Source organism: Lissotriton helveticus, chromosome 7 (assembly GCF_964261635.1).
Source record: "Lissotriton helveticus chromosome 7, aLisHel1.1, whole genome shotgun sequence".
Classification (NCBI taxonomy): Eukaryota; Metazoa; Chordata; class Amphibia; order Caudata; family Salamandridae; genus Lissotriton; species Lissotriton helveticus.
Window position 1 is genome coordinate 607,238,318 of NC_136068.1, and position 21,784 is coordinate 607,260,101.

The following is a 21,784-nucleotide window of genomic DNA, read 5'->3' on the forward strand; positions in this document are numbered from 1 at the left end:
CCTACTAATCTCTTTATTTTTTCACAGTGGTTCTTCTGTCTCTGGTTCACTTTCAGATTAATAATAATACTACTGCGACTTGTAAAGCGCATGTCTACTTTGGACGAAATGTCCCAGCACTAAAGTCTAACTCCCGAAGGTCCAGGGCACAACTGGTGTAACAAAGAATGAGTCCGAGCTAAATAGCCAGGTTTTAGATTTTATGTAGAAGAGGGATCCTGAAGGGGCGTGACAATTCAGAAGGGGCAACAAGTTCCACAGTTTTGGCACTATGTAACTAAATGAGAAGCCCCCACTGCTCACTCTATTTATTGTGTGAATGCTAGCCAGCAAAGTCCCACATGTTCGAAGATTCCTGACAGGGAGTCAAGGCTTGATGAAAGAATCAGGTTGCAAGGACCCTTATTTGCAAAAGCCTTATAGCAAATGCAGAGGGCTTTAAAAAATAGTCTCTGTTTCAGGGGCTACCAGTGCAGCTTAGAGAGTGCAACCCCCATGGGAGTTTCAAACTTGTACTGACAATGATCACTAGATTATAATTTCCTGGTCCTGTTTCTTCTTTTTCAGATACTTTAGCTAGATACAAACCTATTTAGGCAAGGCATGCTTTCGATTAGGTACTGTCCTTCTTGATCCTTTGGCCATAGGTGAATCATTCTCACTAGTTTCAGTCTCTATCCATCTCTCATGCTTTTCTACTGGCCTACAGTTAGACCTGGGTGTAAAATTGCACTCCCCTTGCAGAGTTTACAGAGTTTTTCAAGCGCGAGTTTTGAAAAACTCTGCATAGTTGCACGGAGCAGAGATTTTCCTATCTCACCGCTCACCAATGTTGAGTTGGCGAGCGAGGAAAATCGTACGCTAGACCACCTCCCAGAGAGAGTTCTCAATGCGGGCGGTTGCGGCAGATCACTACCGCTCACGTTGAGAAACCTGCCGCTCACTTTAAGGAGCGGCAGGAACCGAAGGCACCCAGCTGCCGCCACTCATTGAAGCATTAAAAACTCCGACCGCCACCCGCAAACCTACAGACCCACGGAGAAAGTGGCTCACATCGGAAACCGCTATTTCGACCTAAGGCTGTCGACCGACTTTAGCAGCCTTGCTCCTGAATCCCCTTTTATTCCTCGAGTGAGCCAACACGCTAAGTGCAATAGCCGTTTTTAAAAAACATTACCGTTCCAAGATCGCCCTCCACAGGAAGATCCACGAAACCACCTTTTGCAGCATTGTGTTCTACATCAGGCAATTTCATTTGATTAGTCCTGAGGATGATCCCTTTGTTTAATGAGCTTGGGATCGAAACGTCGTCGACAGTTCAAAATAGTGCCACTATGTCCTAATTTGTATAAGTTATGTGGTTACTATTTTGGTTAGCTTGCTTTATTCTTTGATTTGTACAAGCTACCTTTTGCTCCAGTTTTTGCCTGTTATTTGTTCTATGTATTGTTTGTTTTGCTCCTTTGTCTTCTGTACCGGGTGCAGGATTGCGTCCCGTTGTATTTTTTCCGTGTATCACTTGATATTCTGAAAACATTGTGTATAAAAAATTCTCTGTCCGGCTGGACATTGAATACATATATAGTACCCATTCAGGTCTATATTTCATCTCTTCTTGTAGATTCTCGTTCTAAGGACCATTGTTTTACAAAATGCTCACTTTAAGAAAGCTGCCGCTCGAGTAGAACATCAACTTGAGTAGCAGAAAGAAGCCACACCCTCTTACACTATGCATGGTCCAGTTTGTGCTGATTTTACAGCACAAAACAAATTACCAGCGCTAAAATTCAGCACGGGCAGCACGACTTACCTCACCCTGCCGCTTGAAAAACTCTGTGGAGCGCGGCAGAGTACTGGAGCCAATGTTTGGCCAAAATATAAATTAAAAAATATCAGAAGGCAGAAATATTGGAAATTAAATTCCATGACATGCAAATATTGAGATGCTCAAATATTGTAGACAAGAACATAGGACATGAATGCAATGGTGGTGGGACTGACACCGACAGTAAGTTGCTGGCGGTTCCCACTGCTCAGAGCACTTCGGCCCAACCGCTGCATTACAATGCCGTCAGTCAAACCCTTGTCTGTCAGTGATCCCGATGGGGCGGTGGTCGGAATCCTTATCCTGAATGGAGGCGGTGCTGAGGGATGCACCACCATCGAGATTATGATGTCCCTTTCATGCAGTCTTTTCATGGTGGTCCCACTGCCATGAAAAGGCTGTCAGAAAGGGACATTGGGGGTCTCAAACTGGGCCACCGTCCCTTGTGGCTACTGCAAGGTGGCTCTAGGGGCACATGTAGTGCCCCGAAGCACCTAGATGCACTGTGTGCAATGCACCACATGGTGCATGGCACTCGTTGCATGGATGTGCACAAAGTGCTCCTTTACACAGCGGCTTGTGCTGTATTTACACAGCGGCTTGTGCTGTGGCCCAGGAAAAGTGCCACAGCACAAGCTGCCATGTAAAAGAGCACTTTCTGACCACCAGCATGATGGTTCAATCCTAATGCAGTGGTCGAACCATCGACTGCTTGTCGGGCAATCTCCTGACCACGGCAATAGCGATCAGTCGTCCAAATGGCCACTTTTCAAATGAGACCCATAGTTTTTTGAGGTAAGTAATATTGGTGTTTTTAATATCGTTTTCTCTAATATTGTAGTTAAAAATATTGCTTTTTATTATTTTAATGTGTTTTAGTTAATATACTAGTTTTTGGGTTACAATTGTTTATATAAATGTTATTAATTGTTTATAAAATATAGCTTGTAATTTTAAGTGATTAAGAATTTTGATAAATTTTTAATAGCAATTTATAGTTTTGCAGTGGGTTGTTAAGTTTGTAGGGAGATAGGGTGGGAAGTTAATTAGGTAATAATTAATTCTGAATTATTTAATAAAATGTATTGAATTATATGATTCATAATGATTACAGGTACCGGATCCGATGTTTGGACAAAATATCTATTTAAAAATATCGGAAGACAGAAACATTTGAACTTAAATACCATGACACACAAATATCATGCTGCTCAAATATCGTTGACAAGAGTATAGGGCCTGATTACGATGGCGGTAGGACCCTTGTCTGCCAGTGATCCCAACAGGGTGGCAGTCGGAATCATTATCCCAAATGGGCAGCTAGGATTTTAGGGGCGTAGGGTGGGAAAGTAATTAAGTAATAATTAATTAGCAACATATTATTACTTGTTAATTAATCCTTTAATCAATTTTTAATTATGTAAAATATGGAGTACTGATTTATTTTATTTATATATTAGTTGTTGGATGCTAGGTTTGAAGCGATATATGGTGGGAAGTTAATTAAGTAATAAATATTTAACTATGAATTATTATTTGTAAATTAATTATTTAATTAAATTTTTCAAATACAAATTGTGGAATACTTATTTCATTTCCTTTTATTTTAGTTGTGGAATGATAGGTTTGTAGGGTTCTAGGGTGGGAAGTTAATTAAGTAATAATTAAACGTTAATCATTACCTGTTAATTAATTATTTCATGTATTTTAAATATGTACTTTATGGAATACTTATGTTTTTTAGTTATTCTTTAGGCATTGGCTGCTAGGTTTGTAGGTGTACAGGCTGGAAAGTTAGTTAATTAAAACTTGAATAACAATTATTTATTCATTGATAGTTACGTTTTTGTTATTGAATAGTAGTTATGTAAATTGATTCATTATTTTTAGTATTTTGACACATATATATGTGTGTGTGCGGTACCCACCTGGCGCCTTCGCTGGACTGTTTGACGGACCAGGTGTTCAAATACGACCACAAACACAGCCTACGTGACTATTTCACTCACAATACAGGGACCGCCTTATCCAGACTGGTGGAATGGGACGCATTCAAGATAGTGGCTCGAGGAGCATGCATTAAACAAATAGTAGGGGCAAAACGCACACTAGAACAAACACTCATAACTACCGAACGGAAGCTAGCAATCCTCACGAAACAGGCAGATGCCAGTGCTGCAACGGTGGCTCAAGTAGCGTAGGCCAGAACACAGTACTCCACAGCCATGGCAGACTTATGCAATTATTACTTCAGGGCCTACGCCGCTCGAATGCACAAAAGCAGGGATAAAACAGGCACACTTCTGGCATGGCTTGCAAAACAAGACCCAGACATAAAACCCATCACTGAGGTAATAGATCCCTCGGGTAACTTAGCGCGTTCCCAAATGGATATTTTAAAAGCCTTCCAGTTACATTATACCGCGGTTTACCGAGCCCCAAGACATCATTGACAAGAGGCGATCAACCGCTTTTTAGACCCGCTACTGATCCCGCACATCTCGGACACAGAGAAGACTACACTAGACGCCAAAATTACGTCGACGGATGTCACACATGCGATTCGGGCACTGGCGAGGACTAGATGGGTTGCCTGTGGAATACTACAGCACTTTTTCCACGATACTGGTCCCACGTCTCGCAGAAATGCTAGCGACGGCACTTGAAATAAGGGAGTTGCCGACCTCACTTCACGAGTCAGTCATAGTAACGTTCCTCAAGCCGCACTGGGATTCATTGCAATTATCCTCCTACAGCCCCATCACACTTCTAGCTGCAGATTGCAAAATACTGTGGAAAATCCTGGCAGACAGATATGAAAATTTTTTACGATCCCTAGTCCATCCGGACCAATGCGGGTTTGTTCCCGGTAGGAATACATCCCAAAACATACGGCGTCTTTTCCATGTTCAGGATCAAGTTGGCGATGCGCACCCTCATGCGGCTTGCCTGATTCTGGACTTGGAGAAGGCCTTTGATACTCTTACATGGCCTTACCTTTTCGCTGTCCTGCGACGGGCGGGAATCGATCCAACTCTCCTAAAATACACACAGCTTCTATACACCAAACTCACATCGCAGGTTAGATAAGACAGATACATTTCTCCCCCTTTTAAGGTGAAGAAAGGTACGAGACATGGCTGCCCACTATTGCCCCTGATCTTCGCCCTGGCAGTAGAACTGCTGGCGATACGACTCTGTTGGGAGGGGACCACATGGGGCATCCCCATAGGGAATACGGTCCACTGCGTGTCCCTCTACGCGGACGACCTCCTTCTATATGTCCGAGATATCACCGCGGACCTTACACCCATTTGAACAACTCTGACGGAATTTGCGGACGCGTCCGGGCTCAGGGTAAACTGGGACAAATCCAGTCTATCCGTTACGCCCGACTCTAGAGCCGCGGGAAGTGAGGATAGGGACAGAGCATCTCTCCTGGAGTATGAGCGCCCCCTGATATCTCGGTGTCCACTTGTACCACTCCCTTGGCGATATTTATGAGGGCAACTATCGCACAGTGTTAGCCAGCATCAGATCGTCGGTGGGTTTCTGGAAGAGCCTCCCGTTAACCCCGATAGGCCGAGTAGCCATATCCAAGATGATCATTGTTCTACTTCATGAATTTGCCGGTCATCCCTCCCAAGTCCTTTTTTCGGGACCTGGATTCGCTTCTCCGCTCACTTATCTGGGGAGCAAGCGGACATCGAATAGCTCTCAATAAACTGCAGCTGCCCACTACACAAGGTGGCCTCGGCGCCCCTGCCTTCTAATCATACTTCCTGGCATCGCAACTACAATGGCTATCATACTGGACAGCGGGTAGGCATACCGTAGAAACGCATACGGTACAGGGCCCAGTCCCTACCCCGGAGCTCTGTCGTCTACAGCTTCCGGGCACCAAACCACGACGGACGTACCCGCTGCAAGTGTCAGTGGCCCGTCGATGTATGTAAAGAATTCACCGCATGTCGGCAGAGACCCCGCACTACTCCCCTCGACTGCCGCTGGTCGGCTGGCCCAAACGTGAGGCATACTTCACGTCCACCATGCTCCGGGTATGGACGGAACGCAAGCTCACTCAAGCGGAGGAGCTATTCACAAATTGGCAACTCTGTCCCTATGAGCAGCTCATGGGCGAATACAATCTCTCTCCAGGGCAGTTTTTAACTCACCGACAGCTTATAGAGGGTTTTCGGCCACACTCTGACCTTTCTGCTGGCGAACCGGCGACACACCCGGTCATCCACACCATACTATACATGGGTATAGGCCGACACTTGGTTACTTGGCTATATAGGGCCATCAGGGAACTGGTTAATAGACCACTGCATGCTCTTCGAGCAATCTGGGATGATGAAATTGGGAGACAATTGCATGACGGGGAGTGGGGACGTGCGCTGGAATTCCCCAAGAAAGTGTCTAGAAATGCACATTTTAAAAATATTCAGTTTTACGTCCTACACAGAGCATATCAAACACCGGCGCGTCTGCAACGTTTTTCCCAGATACCCCCTTTCTCTGCCCCAGATGTCACGCACCAGACGCGCATTTCCAACACATGTTTTGGAGCTGCCCCTCTCTTCGCCCATATTGGTCCATAGTCCTGGACACGCTCACAGAACTCACAGGACTCACGGGTCTCCACACGTGGAAAACAGTAGCGCTAGGAATATTCTGAAAACCAAAAACTCATAAGGTTCAGGCTCGCTTCACATCCTTAGCCACGCTCCTGGCCTAACGAAATATAACCATGACCTGGCGAATTACAGCAGGCCCCCCGATAGAGGCATGGGTGGGTGCGGTACAGAAGTGAGCTAAAGCAGAGGAGGAGACACTGAGGGAGGAGGAAGCAAAGGGTCTACGTAAACATCCCATATCATTGGAATGGGCCCTACTATCCCACCAGTTTGAGCAATTACGCACGCGCACTGACCCCAATGCCTCTCAGCATGGTCCCACAAGCCCGGTGGCGCGTCCCTCACAGCGAAGCATACACGCCACTGCCCCCCCCCACCCGACCGCCACATGAAGTCAACGCCTCCCCGCTACACGCTCCACTGTATAATACAGCTAGCGACACTGTCCAGCAGACAGCCCTCCAACAGGGATAGGTCATGCCAACGGCCTGTATCTGACTTGCCGCAGACGCTCTACATGATGTCTACGCCCTGACTCCCTCCCCCCCCTCCACACACCCCCAGTTAATTATCCCTGGTTCTTACTGGCAGCATGTTACAGAGAGAACAAGTGAACTGTAACTACAAGTGTTTCCGCTGCACACACGATGAACGCTCTTTGACGGAATAACAACATCACGGTTGCTGTAAATAGTGCATATTACCATGTAACGTGCTTGTTTCTGAAAAAACGTTAATAAAACAATATTTTAAAAAAAAATATATATATATATATATATATGTGTGTGTGTGTGTTTTTTTATTTACAGTTTAAGCGTTTAATACTTTTTCTACATTCATGGTGTTACTCAAATATGTAATGTGTTTGAAGTGAAGTATTTTCCCAACTCTTGCTTAGAGTGCAGTAGGAATAGTAAAATAAACCTCTTCACAATTAACACTTTCCCTACTGTTGCGCTGTTTGCTTTGGGAATAGTAAATTTCATTCTTCAGAAATCCAACGCTTTCCTTATTGTTGCATAGACTGGAGAGGGGACAGTAAATGTTACCCCTCCAAAGTTCAACACTCTCCCTACTGTTGTGTTGTTTATATTGGAAATAGTCAATTTCACCCCTCCGAAGTCTAACACTTTCCGTACTGTTGCACAGTACGGAGTGGGAATAGTAAATGTTTCTCCTCTGAAGTACAACACTTTACCTACTGTTGCGCTGTTTGGAGTGGGAATAGTACATTTTATCCTTCCAAAACCCACTACTTACTCTACTGTTGCGGTATTTGGAGTAGGATTAGTAAATTTAACCTCCAAAGTCCAACTCTTTCACTACTGTTGTGCCGACTGGAGTGGGAATAATAAATGTCACCCATCTGAAGTTCAACGCTTTCCCTACTGTTGTTAGACTGAAGTGGGAATAGTAAATGTTACCCCATCGAAGTTTACTACTTTCCCTACTGTTGCATTGACTGGAGTTGCATTCGTAAGTCTAACTCCTCCGAAGTCCAACACTTTATTGCACTGACTGGTGTTAGAATAGAAAATCTAAACCTAGCTGAAGTCCAGCACTTTCCTTACAGTTGCATAAGCTCAAGTTGAAATAGTATATTTAATATTCTTAGACTCCAATAGTTTTCATAATATTGGATAAATCGATTTTATAGCATTCATTGTTTTATTTATTTATATTATGTGTTTTTATTTTAAAATGTATTTTAATGTTTACAGTATTTTTTGTAAATATGTTTTTAGATTATTTTTTTATATATTTTATTTATTGTCTACATTAGTTAATATATTTGTTCCTCAATTGTTTATATTTTGATGGTTGTATTGTGTATATATGTTAATGTGTGTGTGTGTGTATATATATATATATATATACATTTATATAGATAGATAGATACACACACATAAACAGACATAAGATACATACACAATAAAACCATATAAATATAAATAATTAAATAAGAAAAATATCTTTATATATATATATATATATATATATATATATATATATATATATATATATATATATATAAAGATATTTTTCTTATTTAATTAAGTAAGTATTTATATATATATATATATATATATATATATATATATATATACACACACACACATATATATATATATATATATATATGCTTTTGCATGTAGTCTATTCCCTAACTTGTGGTGCAGCAACACAAAGCACTAACCAGATTTACTGCAGTTGATGGTGTAGAAGTAATGTGCTTTATTATAAGCTTTCAGCATGCTTGTCAGAAAGGTGCAAAAGAAAAGTGAAAATTATCGGGGCTATATATATTTTTAAAAATTACATTATTATTATTGGGCTAAATATGTATACAAATATGTACACAAATATATATTTTCATATTACATTTTTAAATATTAAAAAGTTAATATATTATAGAAAAAATATTTTACATATATATTATATATATTTTCATAGTAATAACTTTCAAATATAAAACATTTAATGTACTATGAACATTTTTATTAATTATGTTACATTATATATACATATATATATATATACATTAGAAAATCGATATTTTTGTCAATTTAGGTCTATATCAGTGTTTACAATATTTTTTTCTGATATTTTTGTACTTATGATTTTAAGTATAGAAGCACAATATTGTGATAAACAATATTTTAGACACTATATTTTTGTTAACGATATTGTTTATCACAATATTGTGTCTATGATCCATGAATTCAATACAGCTGACAAGTAAGCCACTATGCACATTAATACCATGTTTCTTGGTTAGAATTGAGAGAGCATATCCTTCTTTTTCATGGCAGAACAAAGAAAAGGTTAGACTATAATCAGGTATCCCTCGAGCTGGTGCCTTACAAAACTGTCTTTCAATTTTTTGAATGCATCAAAACATTTTTGTCAAATGGTACAGTTTCTTGTATGCCACTACATGTCAACCTTACTTAAGATTTTGCAATCAAGGAAAAGTATGGAATCCACTAACAGTAGTAGGTAACAATTCCCAGAAACGACCAAACCCCCCTCTAGGTGATTAGTATGCTAATTTTCAGAATTGCAGAAATGCGTTGAGACTTTCCTCACATCTTTTTCAATATGTTGTCCAGGATAAATTGCTTCCTTCTCACAGTACTGCATTTTAGTTAGGGAAACCTTATGCCTTTTCCCAGCTAAATGATTTAATAGGGCAATTATATCAAGTTTACAGTCCTCTTTTGTTTAAGATGCAACTAGTAAGTAAATCATCTATGTACTAGACTAATAAGGACTTGCAAGGCAGCCGCAAGTATTCTAGGGGCATCGGCGCACTCCGACGATTTTTACCGCTGAGATACCTTGATATTATCAAGGTTTATCTCAAAAGCGGTAAAAATCCTGCGAAATGCATGAATATCGCTGAAAAATCAGCGATATTCATGCATTATCGTGACAATGCTCTTAGCCATGTTATCCACCTTCCATTGGATAATATGGCTAAGAACTGCTCTGGGCAGGCGTTAGCTTTTGGAGATATTCGCGCTTAGCGCGAATATTTCCAAAAGTAAGGCTTTGTTGATAATTGGAGATAGCGATGTTAGCGACTGTTTACAGTCGCTAACATGTTGGCACGCCCACTTTGCATGTCATTAGCGATAAATATCGCTGACATGCAAAGTGGGCCCCAAGATGATCGCTATCTCCTACTAGCTGTCGCTAATTGGTGTTAGCGACAGCTAGGTAATAGGGCGATAAAATGATTGCCGCTTTAGCGGGAAAAAGTCCCGCTAAGGCGGCGATAATGGCCCTTGTTAATATGCCCCCTAGATCTTTGTTCACAATTTGGTTAAATATTTAGGGACTTTCCGTATGTCCTTGTGTGATTCTACGCCATACAAGAACTTTATTCAAAAATTGGAATGTAAAGAGGAACTGGCTGTCTTTGTGCAAAGGAATTGAGAATAATTCTTGGCATAAATATACCATTATGAATCTGATAGAATGTATACCATTCTGCATCTGATGGAATTTGAAACAAAATCACTGCTGGACTCGGTACCACCAGATATCATGGAATCACAATCTTATTAATCTTGTACAAGTCTTCAGCTATGCACCATTTGCCATTCAGCTTTTTAATTCTATCACCGGAGAATTATAAGGATTATCAAGTACCTCCCAGAGGATTCCTTGTTCAATCATTTTTTCAATTACTGACTTTGTTCCTTCTCTTGCTTCTTTTGAATGTCTTTACTGTTTAGTTCAAGGGAATATTGCATCTAACTTAACTTTTACTTTGGCTCTACCCTTTTAATCAATCAAATGTATTTTCTAGAAAACTCCTAATCTCATTTTTGATAGTGTGTCTTAAATCCAGAAGTAGGTCTTCATTTGTTAAGGCCAGGAACAACTGAAGTTTACTATCCAGAGAATGTATTTAAACATTGATTACTCAACTTGTGTTTCAATTACAACACCATCTGGTGTGCACTAGATAATGCAATATCTTTTGCAATGCAAGTCCCTTCCTAAAGAATTCACAGGAATTGAATCACACCTAATGAACTGGTGTTTGTTCTCGATTTGCCCAGTTTTAACTGAGATATCTGCTGTGCCCTGATTAACAATTGATTTATTACTGATCCCTACAACTTGGATGTCTCTTCCTGAGAGGGGTAGGTTTGTGCCTTCCACAGATCGTATTGTAGAAGAGGAAGCACCTGTATCAATTAAAAATAAAACGAAACGGCCATTTACTTCTCCATCAACATATGGGTTACTATTGTCTAACTCTAAGACTGTTCCAAATATGCGATCCTTCTCCGTCCTCAGGCACCATCATTGTGACCTGATTCCTGCCAATTCATCCTTCACAATCAATGGATTCTGTTGGTACCCTACACTATAGAGTGTTTTATTTCTCCTGTTTTGCTGCATCACTGGGGCTGAAGGCATTGACATTCAAATTCATTTCAAACTCTGCACACCTTGCTCAGAATTTGACATATTCAAAACCATCACATTTCTCTGCATCCGTGGAACAAATTTCCCCTGCATCCTATTTAGATTCTGGTGACACTGCCTCTTCCACTGTCCGATTTTCCCACAGAAGTGACAAGCAGTGTTTCTTTTCAACATCTCAACATTCACATTCGATCCACCATTGTTCATCATTTCTCTTTCACCAGCTTGCATTGGCATTGCTCCAATTCCCATGCGCACACCTTGCATTTGATTCATCCCCTTCATTCCTGACTGCACAAATTTCATATCAGAACCTATTTGGTTTTTGGACCTTCGCTTACATTTTTCCTTCTGAGCATTCATCAACTGCTCCATAATAATTTTTTTGCTTTGCACAAACTAATCACTACTGTATTTCACCAGCCTCAATAGCTCATCTATACTCTTTGTCGTCCAACACAATTCACACTATTGAATGGGATTGCTGAGGCTTGGCCTCATACCCATCATGAAAGCAGGTATGAGACCACAGACACCATCTTTCTCTAGATCTTCACGTCTGCTGTGTTTCCTAAATATCTGCATGTGCCTCTTGTAAAAGACATACACTGACTCTTATGGCACTTGTGAAGTCCTTGAATTTTTTACCCAATTTATATCTTTTTTAGGCGCTTGTTTTATTTTAAATACTCAATCACCTGTTCATATTTGTTGACTACCTCCCCCGAAGAAGCATTATTAGGAGCTACTTTAGCAGGTTCCTGTGATGTCCATCCAGACACAGCTTAACATTCTGTCCATAAATCCCAAGGAACCACAGTCTCAAACAGTCAATTTAAATCAACCAACAATACCTGAGTAATGTTTGTTAATCGGTGTCCCTCCTTAAACCACCTCTCTAGTTCCTACTTACATTTAGGAAAATTAGTTGTAAAGGCCTAAAGATTAGGTTATGTTCATGGCACAAGGACCAAATTTCCCCCATGCAATTCCCACAAAGGAAATGTTTGCACCGTTCCTGTCAAAGCTTCTGAATCACTTACTGTTCCCCTCACCTTGCTTTCTGTTCCTTTCAATTTCTTTTTAAGTGCTGTCCCTTTCTTCCATCTTTCTCGATATTTCTTTAAATCACTCAATTCTCTGGCCATTTTGATAAACCTTTAATATCAGCTCTCAAAGTAATTAAGCCCATCTCCATTATTTCACCTTGTGCTAAATGAATTATATAATTTTGCTTTACATTTTTCAACCTGATAATGTCAACTTCACATTGATCAGGTAGCTCTTCAAATATGTCACGTGCATAATTTGCACATCGGGCTGCTTCTTCGATCACATATCTCATTTCATGAACATTGTAAGCCAATAGCTTGTTTAAATCAATGTTCCCCTGCAACATTTCACCAAGTTAAATTTTTAAAATGCCAATATTTATCTAGGAGCCTCTTCAACCCCCACTGTGCTTTAATGTGAAGCAGGTTGAACCTGAGCATTAGGATACGTTTTTCTGTTTGTACTGGGCTGTAATTGTAGTTTCAGCTGGTGCACTCTGTACCACTCCTGTAATCAATCAATCAATCAAAGCATTTATATAGCGCACTACTCACCCGGAGGGTCTCAAGGCGCTAGGGGAGGGGGGGTCCGCTACTGCTCGAACAGCCAGGTCTTGAGCTGCTTCCTGAAGGCAAGGTGGTCCTGGGTCAGGCGGAGGTGGGTCGGGAGGGAGTTCCAAGTCTTGGCGGCCAGGTAGGAGAAGGACCTTCCTCCTGTGGTGGCTCTTCGGATGCGGGGGACGGCGGCGAGGGCGTGGCTGGTCGATCGAAGCTGGCGAGTGGGAGCGTAGAAGTTGAGGCGGCTGTTGAGGTATCCTGGGCCTTGGTTGTGTAGGGCTTTGTGTGCGTGGGTGAGGAGACGGAAGGTGATTCTCTTGTTGACCGGGAGCCAGTGCAGATCTCTTAGGTGTCCGGAGATGTGGCTGCGACGGGGGATGTCTAGGATGTGTCGTGCTGAGGCGTTCTGAATCCGCTGGAGTCTCTTCTGGAGTTTGGCGGTGGTTCCGGCGTAGAGGGAGTTGCCGTAGTCCAGACGGCTGGTGACGAGGGCCTGGGTGACCGTCTTCCTGGTCTCTGTGGGGATCCACCGGAAGATCTTACGTAGCATGCGTAGGATGTTGAAGCACGACGAGGAGACAGCGTTGACTTGTCTGGTCATGGAGAGGGAGGAGTCCAGGATGAAGCCCAGGTTGCGTGCGTGGTCCGTTGGTTTGGGTGCGCTGCCTAGGGCGGGGGGCCACCAGGAGTCGTCCCAGGCGGAGGGTGAAGATCCCAGGATGAGGACTTCCGTCTTGTCCGAGTTCAGTTTCAGGCGGCTGTTTATCATCCACTTGGCTACGTCTGTCATCCCTTCGTGTAGGTTGGCTCTGGCGGTGGCGGGGTCGTTGGTGAGGGAGAGGATCAGCTGGGTGTCGTCGGCGTAGGAGATGATGTTGAGGTTGTGTTGGCGTGCGATGGCTGTGAGGGGGCTCATGTAGACGTTGAAGAGGGTTGGGCTGAGCGAGGAGCCTTGAGGAACGCCGCAGATGACTTTGGTGGCTTCTGATCTGAACGGGGGGAGGCGGACTCTCTGTGTCCTTCCGGCGAGAAGCTTGCACAGCAATACCATCTCACCCAGCACCCATATCAGGTGCTGAACTAGTACCACTTGTACCCGTTGCTTAGCTGTATATTGAGGAGGTCTAGAATTCAAACATAATTAAGAGAATTGTCCTTCTCATCAGAATCATTAGTCTGTTTCCCTTTCTCCTTTCTCTTGTCCTCCCTCCAACATTTCTCCTGGATATCCCACTTGCTTTCAATCTACCATATATAAGAACTCTTCATCTGCTTGGTCATTCTCTTTCTCTCTTTATCTGTTGTAATTGGATCCCATTTATTCATCACCTCAAACTGTGTAGGTCTGGGTATCGGCTTCATGTCCTACCTGGTCTGCCTCAAGAAATCTAGTTTTCCAGTATTAAAGGTTCCTTTAATGGAAACTGTAACACTTTGTCAAATGCAGTATATTCATGCCATTGAGAAATCAAAGAAGAAGTATAGTATTCAATGTCCATCATCATCTTATATGCAGGCGTCCCTTCTGTTCATAAGTTGTGACCCTCTGCAGGTATTACAGAAAGTTTAGTCTTTTCAATACGTTTCCCAATATTTCCGATCTTACAATCACCTTAGAATCACAACAAACAAACTTGAATCACAACAAACAAACCAATCGCAGTGCAGCTCCACCAACAGTCAACCTATCACAGTACAGCTCAATCAGCAACAAACCAATAACAGCACAGCTTTGTGGTGACGTCTCACCAATCCCATAGCTGCTCACTGATTGACTAACCAATCACAGTGCAACTTTTCTGTGAGCAGGAAAACAATAGCAAAACCCTTTTGAACGAATAAACAAAATAAACCCTTGTCTGCTTCACCAAGCTAGGAAGAAATAATCAGGGAATCAAGTAAAATAAGTATGTTGAAAACCATGAAATTCAAGAAATAAGAAAACGTGATTTCAGAGCTGAAAACTGAAAGCACCCTTTAAACCACAACTCACATTAGGTAGAACCTAGTCTAGTGGCAATCTACCCCAGCCATTCACCCACTCCTGTTCACTTAGGAGTGCAGTACATCAACCAAATTAAACACGCAATCCTGGAAAGGATCTGCTAGTTCAGACACCCTGTCTGTGGATATGCGGCACATCGCACTACACCCTACCTTATACAGACAAGTAAAACCACAATTTCTAGAGACTTTGGATTTCAACTAATCCAATAGCCAGACCAACCAGTACAAGAAACCAAATAATATCACAAATATGAATAATATATCAACAGAGCAGTAATCAATCCACCAATTGAACCTACAATGAGCATAACATAACAAAACATCTCAGACAAAGCAAAACAATCCATTCTTCAGACTCATAGTTCAATAAACCACACATTACATACATTATCCATAAACCATTTAGCCCTACTCATACTTACACTCCAAATTGTGGAACGCACTGCAAGTCACTTTGCAAACTCTCCAACACCAGGAACCTAGTAAAGTTCCAGAAATCCACTATTCTCTTGGACCACGTATTAGGTACCTATATTAGGAACCAGGAGAACCATCTGGGGAACCCCTTAAAAGAGAAGGTGCTCTTTAAAACGCAACCATCCTCTGCTACCAAATAGTGAAAGTAGAACCCCGTACCTTTGATTATCTGTGAACTGGACTTGGAAACAAGATCCTGTGCATAGTGTGTTTGCAGGGAATGCAGTGTGCCTTCATCCCCTCCATGGTCTGCCACATTTAGTGACAGAAAGCAAGAATGAGGTCATTAGTTAGCCCTTGGCCCATTCTATTTGAAAGACAGCACCTTCAGTTGAGCGACTGGATGTTTGACAGCATTGGAATGTCTGGAAGAGGTGAAAATGTGCTAGAAACATTCTAGTCACTAATACATCACTAAAAGGACAGCCCTCTAAGGGTCTGATCCTGGCACAACTAGGAATCTCCTATTGAAAAGACATTATCAAAGGGGACACAAGAAAATCTCTAGAAACACTGCACTAAAACTAATTCAATTCAATTACATACACATGGTATGCCTCACCCCACATCGCCTGAATATCATATTTGGCGGAGGAACACAAGAATGCCCCAGATGTGGACATCAAGATGTGGAATTTATATACATGACCTGGAGTTGCACAATAATATGAGACTATTAGGAGGCAGTACTAGCCCAAATAAACACAACATTGGCCAGCAACCTACCAAATACAGTGGGGATATGTCTTCTGGGACTTTTCCAAGATCAAATGCTAAAAAAGTGGGCTCATGGTTTACAGACCTGGCACTAGTCCTAGCACGTAGACGGGTGGCTATGCCTTGGAAGTCCCAGAGAGGCCCCAAAGTAACAACCTGGGAACAAGATATTGATTGCTGGGCAAAGACAGAGGAAACAGCCATACAGCGTGAGGAGATGAGGGGTATCAGACAACGCCCCAATGCAGATTTAAGACTGAGATAATGAGGGCTTGGTACAATGGGACATTGAATGGAAGAGATGACGAGGTCGCTACAGTGGGGAATACAGAAATAGATATTGACTCAAACACAGCGGAAACAAGAGAATACGGGTAACAACAGAATACACGAAGAAGCGTTGGGTAGACCCGTGGGGAGGCTCTCTTCCCCCACACCACGCCAAAATGACCCTTCCATTAAATGGCAAAATATGAACTAAGCACTGCGGGGCTTCACATAGTTAGTTTGCATCCCAGTTCTAGGGATAGGTTGTTGTTATTTTAATATAGTAGACTGACGATCCATATCAGAAATACTGATATAGAGTACACACTAAGGTCACACGGATCAGGGTATACAATATCCGCAGGAAGAGAAATATCAATCGGAGCATGAATAATGAGGTTGAACATTGATGCAAATTGTGAAGACTAACAATGTATACTATACATAACGTGAAGCAAGAACACAGAATTGATATGCAAATATACCTCAAGGAAAATGTAATGTATAGGAAGCACTATGTAACTGACCATATGTATAACTGTATAAATCATAAATGCTAATAAAAATATATTAAAAAAACTAAAATGAATAGGGACACAAGACTAGGCGCCATAGCATAAGGATAAGTTTGGGTCCCAGTCAGGCAATTTTCTGGTGCCACACTGGTCTCCAGAACCATTGTCAAAAGCATCAGAACGATGATGGATTCAACCCAGATCTGTGACTGGGCTTGACTGTCTGAAAAGTTTCAGCGCTCCGTCCATCATCACCTTGTGTTTGCTTTGTTCGCCCTAAATTGGCAGGGTAGGCCCAGACGTGGGTCCCTGGCTCACTTTGCCACTGGATTCAAGCTAGCATGGCTGATGAGTTGTGTTACCCCACAACTGGTCCCAGGGTGCTTGTTTCCAGTCCAGGAAAGACCTGATTTGGCAGTTCGGACTGACCGGTCCCCTTGAGAAACAGGGTCAAGACTGATTTGCATATGGCTGAGTCTGAACTGGGATGGTGAAGTGAGCTAAAGACCGATGATGGATTCAACCAAGATATGTGACTGGGGGTGACTGTCTGAAAATGTTCAGTGCTCAGTCCATCATCTCCTTGTGTTTGCTTTGTACGCCCTACATTGCCAGGTTATGCCCATTCGTGGGTCTCTTGCTCACTTTGCCACTGGATTCAAGCTAGCCTGGCTGATGAGGGGTGTTAACCAGAAACCGGTCTCAGGATGCTTGTTTATGGTCCAGGAAAGACCTGGTTAGGTAGTTCTGGCTGGACTGTTCCCATGAGGAAAAGGGTCAAGATTGATTTGCATATGGCTGTTTCTGAACTGGTATGGCAATGTGATCTAAAACACGATGATGGATTCAACCCAGATCTATGACTGGGTGTGACTGTCTGAAAAGTGTCAGCGCTCCGTCCACCATCACCCTGTGTTTGCTTTGTTCACCCTAAGCTGGCAGTGTATGTCCAGACGTCGGTCCCTTATTCACTTTGCCACTGGATTCAAGCTAGCTTGGTTGATGAGGGGTGTTACCCCAAAACCGGTCTCTGAATCCTTGTTTCCTGTTCAGGGAAGACCTGGTTTGGCAGTTCGGGCTGGACTGTTCCCATGAGGAACATGGTCAAGACCAACGATGATGGATTCAACCCACCTCTATGACTGGGGGTGACTGTCTGAAAAGTTTCAGCGCTCCATCCATCATCTCCTTGTGTTTGCTTTGTTTGCCCTAAATTGGTAGGGTATGCCCAGATGAGGGTCCCTTGTTCACTTTGTCACTGGTTTCAAGCTAGCCTAGTTGACATGGGGTGTTACCCGAAAACTGACCCCCAGGATTCTTGTTTCCGGTTCAGTAAAGATCTGGCTTGGCAGTTCGGGCAGGACAGTTCCCATGAAGAACAGGGTCAAGACTTATTTGCATATGGCGAGGTCTGAACTGGGGTGGCGAAGTGAGCTAAAGAACGATGATTGATTCAATTCAGATCTGTGACTGGGGGTGACTGTCTGAAAAGTTTCACCGCTCCTTCCATCATCTCCTTGTGTTTGCATTGTTCACCCTAAGTTGGCAGGATATGCCTGGACGTGGGTCCCTTGCTTACTTTGCCACTGGGTTCAAGCTAGCCTGGCTGATGAGGGGTTTTACCTTGAAACCGGTCCCAGGATGCTTGTTTCGGTCCAGGGATGACCTGGCTTGGCAGTTAGGGCTGTACTGTTCCCATGAGGAACAGGGTCATGACTGATATATGGCTGGTTCTGAGCTGGGTGGCGAAGTGAGCTAGAGAATGATGGTGGATTCAACTCAGATCTGCGACTTGGGGTGACTGAAAAGTTTTAGCGCTCCGTCCATCATCTCCTTGTATCAACAAAATGGAAGGCACCGCACTGAGACTCCAGCTGGAAATATTCTTGCTCCAACACCTCAAGCAGGCTGCCCACATTTTTACTGCTTTGGAATCGTACAGTGAACAACCAGAGGACCTGGTTGGTACATAGTGGTTGGGTTTGCATTAAGTATTTGACGCTTCAAGCTCCTGGCCAGGGTCGCAGGTGATATTAAAGGATTCAAATCATATGTCAGTTTATTTGATTTCAGCATCATGCAAGCTCAATAGGGTAAGGCGTACATAGAAGGCCTTAAGTGGCTTTGGAGATTGTAATGCAATTAGAGGGATTGGATCCAGTGAAAACATACATTTTGGTTGACAAAATGAATTGTTTACTTCTTGATAGGACATACCCATCCTGTCCTCCCATAATGTCCTAAAGGAAATCACCTTCACAGCAATTTCATGTGTCTTCAGACTCCTTTGAAGTTTGGGCATATCTGTCCTATGCCTTTGTCCTCAACATATGACTACCACCTCATGTTCTCATTCCAAGGTATATCCGCTTACACCTGTGCAGGCAGAGAGTATGTAATAATTTCCAGAAAATCAGAAAATGTACCTGTTCATAGTCCAACTGCAAAGCGATTGTCACTTCTCCAGTGTCTTTGTTGGTTCTGAAGTAATAAGCATTCTCGCCCTCAATGGAATAAGTCAGTTTGTCACCATCAGGATCTGTAGCATTAATCTGAAATGCAAAGTGACCTAAAAAAGGGGACAAAACAACATGGCAGACCCTAATAAGGAAAAGGAGCAGGTACTCACAAAAAGAGACAAGCACAAGGATGACCAAAGAGCTACCACACCATCAAAGAGGTGGACTGTTCCCTAAAATTACTTAATTGTGAGAATCGAGAAGCAGGGATAAGGCCAGGGTAATGTCTAGACACAAGCTGTCATCAGTGATGTCACTGACCATGTCATGAGCGATGTAATATGTGAGGTCATAAGAAGTGCAGGGAGTAAGTTATAGTTAGCTCATGTAACTATAACAGCTGAATTTCACTGGTTTAGTACGAGTGAAATCTGAGCTTAACTATAATGTCCCTGTAACCTTTGGTTTTTTTAAAGTGAATTTCTAAGGCTTTTTAAATTTTATTTCCTAACTATAACATCATTGTAACCTTTGTTTTTTCATTATGTTCTCGTTGGGTCTCCACCTTTTTCTTTGGGGAAGGACTTTGTCGGATTTAATTCACGCATGCCAGCGGCGTGATAGGAGAACCCCCGCACAGCAAGAGGAAATGCAAACCCTGGCAAAAACGCTTCGGCCTCTGCACACGTCATGGTAGTGACACGGACGACCCCCCACCGGATCCAGGTAGAAAAGAAGCGGTGCTGAGGGTATCGACCCTCACTCTGGGCTAGCTGCACTGTCACGTGCCCCCGCTGGAAAGACGCCTGGACACAGTGGGTGTGCGGTGAGACGGTGGGGAGCGGAAATTGTGTAAAACAGGAGGAAGATTGGATATACGGGGCACACCGTCCTGCGATGTGACTTAACCAATACTGCCGGTGGACCAGAAATCGGACTGCTGCATTCTGGATCCACTGGTCCTAGAACCTACAGTCAGGACTACAAAAGGCAGTGCCCTATGGAGGTGGAGCAACCGCGACCAATCCAGTTCCAGTCAGGAGATTTAATTGTGTGCTCTGTTCCCTTTCCCCTTGTTTCCTCAAGGCGCTGACGAAGGCCACTGCGCCGAAATGCATTCGCCTACAGTGAGGTTTTAAATTGCAATAAAGCTTCCCACCTGTTCTCGTTGGGTCTCCACCTTTTTCTTTGGGGAAGGACTTTGTCGGATTTAATTCACGCATGCCAGCGGCGTGATAGGAGAACCCCCGCACAGCAAGAGGAAATCCAAACCCTGGCAAAAACGCTTCGGCCTCTGCACACGTCATGGTAGTGACACGGACGACCCCCCACCGGATCCAGGTAGAAAAGAAGCGGTGCTGAGGGTATCGACCCTCACTCTGGGCTAGCTGCACTGTCACGTGCCCCCGCTGGAAAGACGCCTGGACACAGTGGGTGTGCGGTGAGACGGTGGGGAGCGGAAATTGTGTAAAACAGGAGGAAGATTGGATATACGGGGCACACCGTCCTGCGATGTGACTTAACCAATACTGCCGGTGGACCAGAAATCGGACTGCTGCATTCTGGATCCAGTGGTCCTAGAACCTACAGTCAGGACTACAAAAGGCAGTGCCCTATGGAGGTGGAGCAACCGCGACCAATCCAGTTCCAGGCAGGACATTTAATTGTGTGCTCTGTTCCCTTTCCCCTTGTTTCCTCAAGGCGCTGACGAAGGCCACTGCGCCGAAATGCATTCGCCTACAGTGAGGTTTTAAATTGCAATAAAGCTTCCTACCTGTTCTCGTTGGGTCTCCACCTTTTTCTTTGGGGAAGGACTTTGTCGGATTTAATTCACGCATGCCAGCGGCGTGATAGGAGAACCCCCGCACAGCAAGAGGAAATCCAAACCCTGGCAAAAACGCTTCGGCCTCTGCACACGTCATGGTAGTGACACGGACGACCCCCCACCGGATCCAGGTAGAAAAGAAGCGGTGCTGAGGGTATCGACCCTCACTCTGGGCTAGCTGCACTGTCACGTGCCCCCGCTGGAAAGACGCCTGGACACAGTGGGTGTGCGGTGAGACGGTGGGGAGCGGAAATTGTGTAAAACAGGAGGAAGATTGGATATACGGGGCACACCGTCCTGCGATGTGACGTAACCAATACTGCCGGTGGACCAGAAATCGGACTGCTGCATTCTGGATCCAGTGGTCCTAGAACCTACAGTCAGGACTACAAAAGGCAGTGCCCTATGGAGGTGGAGCAACCGCGACCAATCCAGTTCCAGGCAGGACATTTAATTGTGTGCTCTGTTCCCTTTCCCCTTGTTTCCTCAAGGCGC

The 21,784-nt window shown here is 43.4% G+C and overlaps 1 protein-coding gene across 2 annotated transcripts in view; it reads right to left on the reverse strand.

The window, feature by feature from the left end:
• Window positions 1-21,784, reverse strand: part of CDHR2 (cadherin related family member 2) — a 365,548-nt gene that overhangs the window by 220,765 nt on the left and 122,999 nt on the right. For both annotated transcript variants that reach the window (XR_013598636.1, XM_078652806.1), the window contains exon 4: window positions 19,432-19,574. Coding sequence is in view for 1 of the 2 variants with exons in the window: in XM_078652806.1 (XP_078508932.1) it covers window positions 19,432-19,574 (143 nt within the window). In the remaining variant the exon portion in view is untranslated. The remainder of the gene's footprint in view (window positions 1-19,431; window positions 19,575-21,784) is intronic.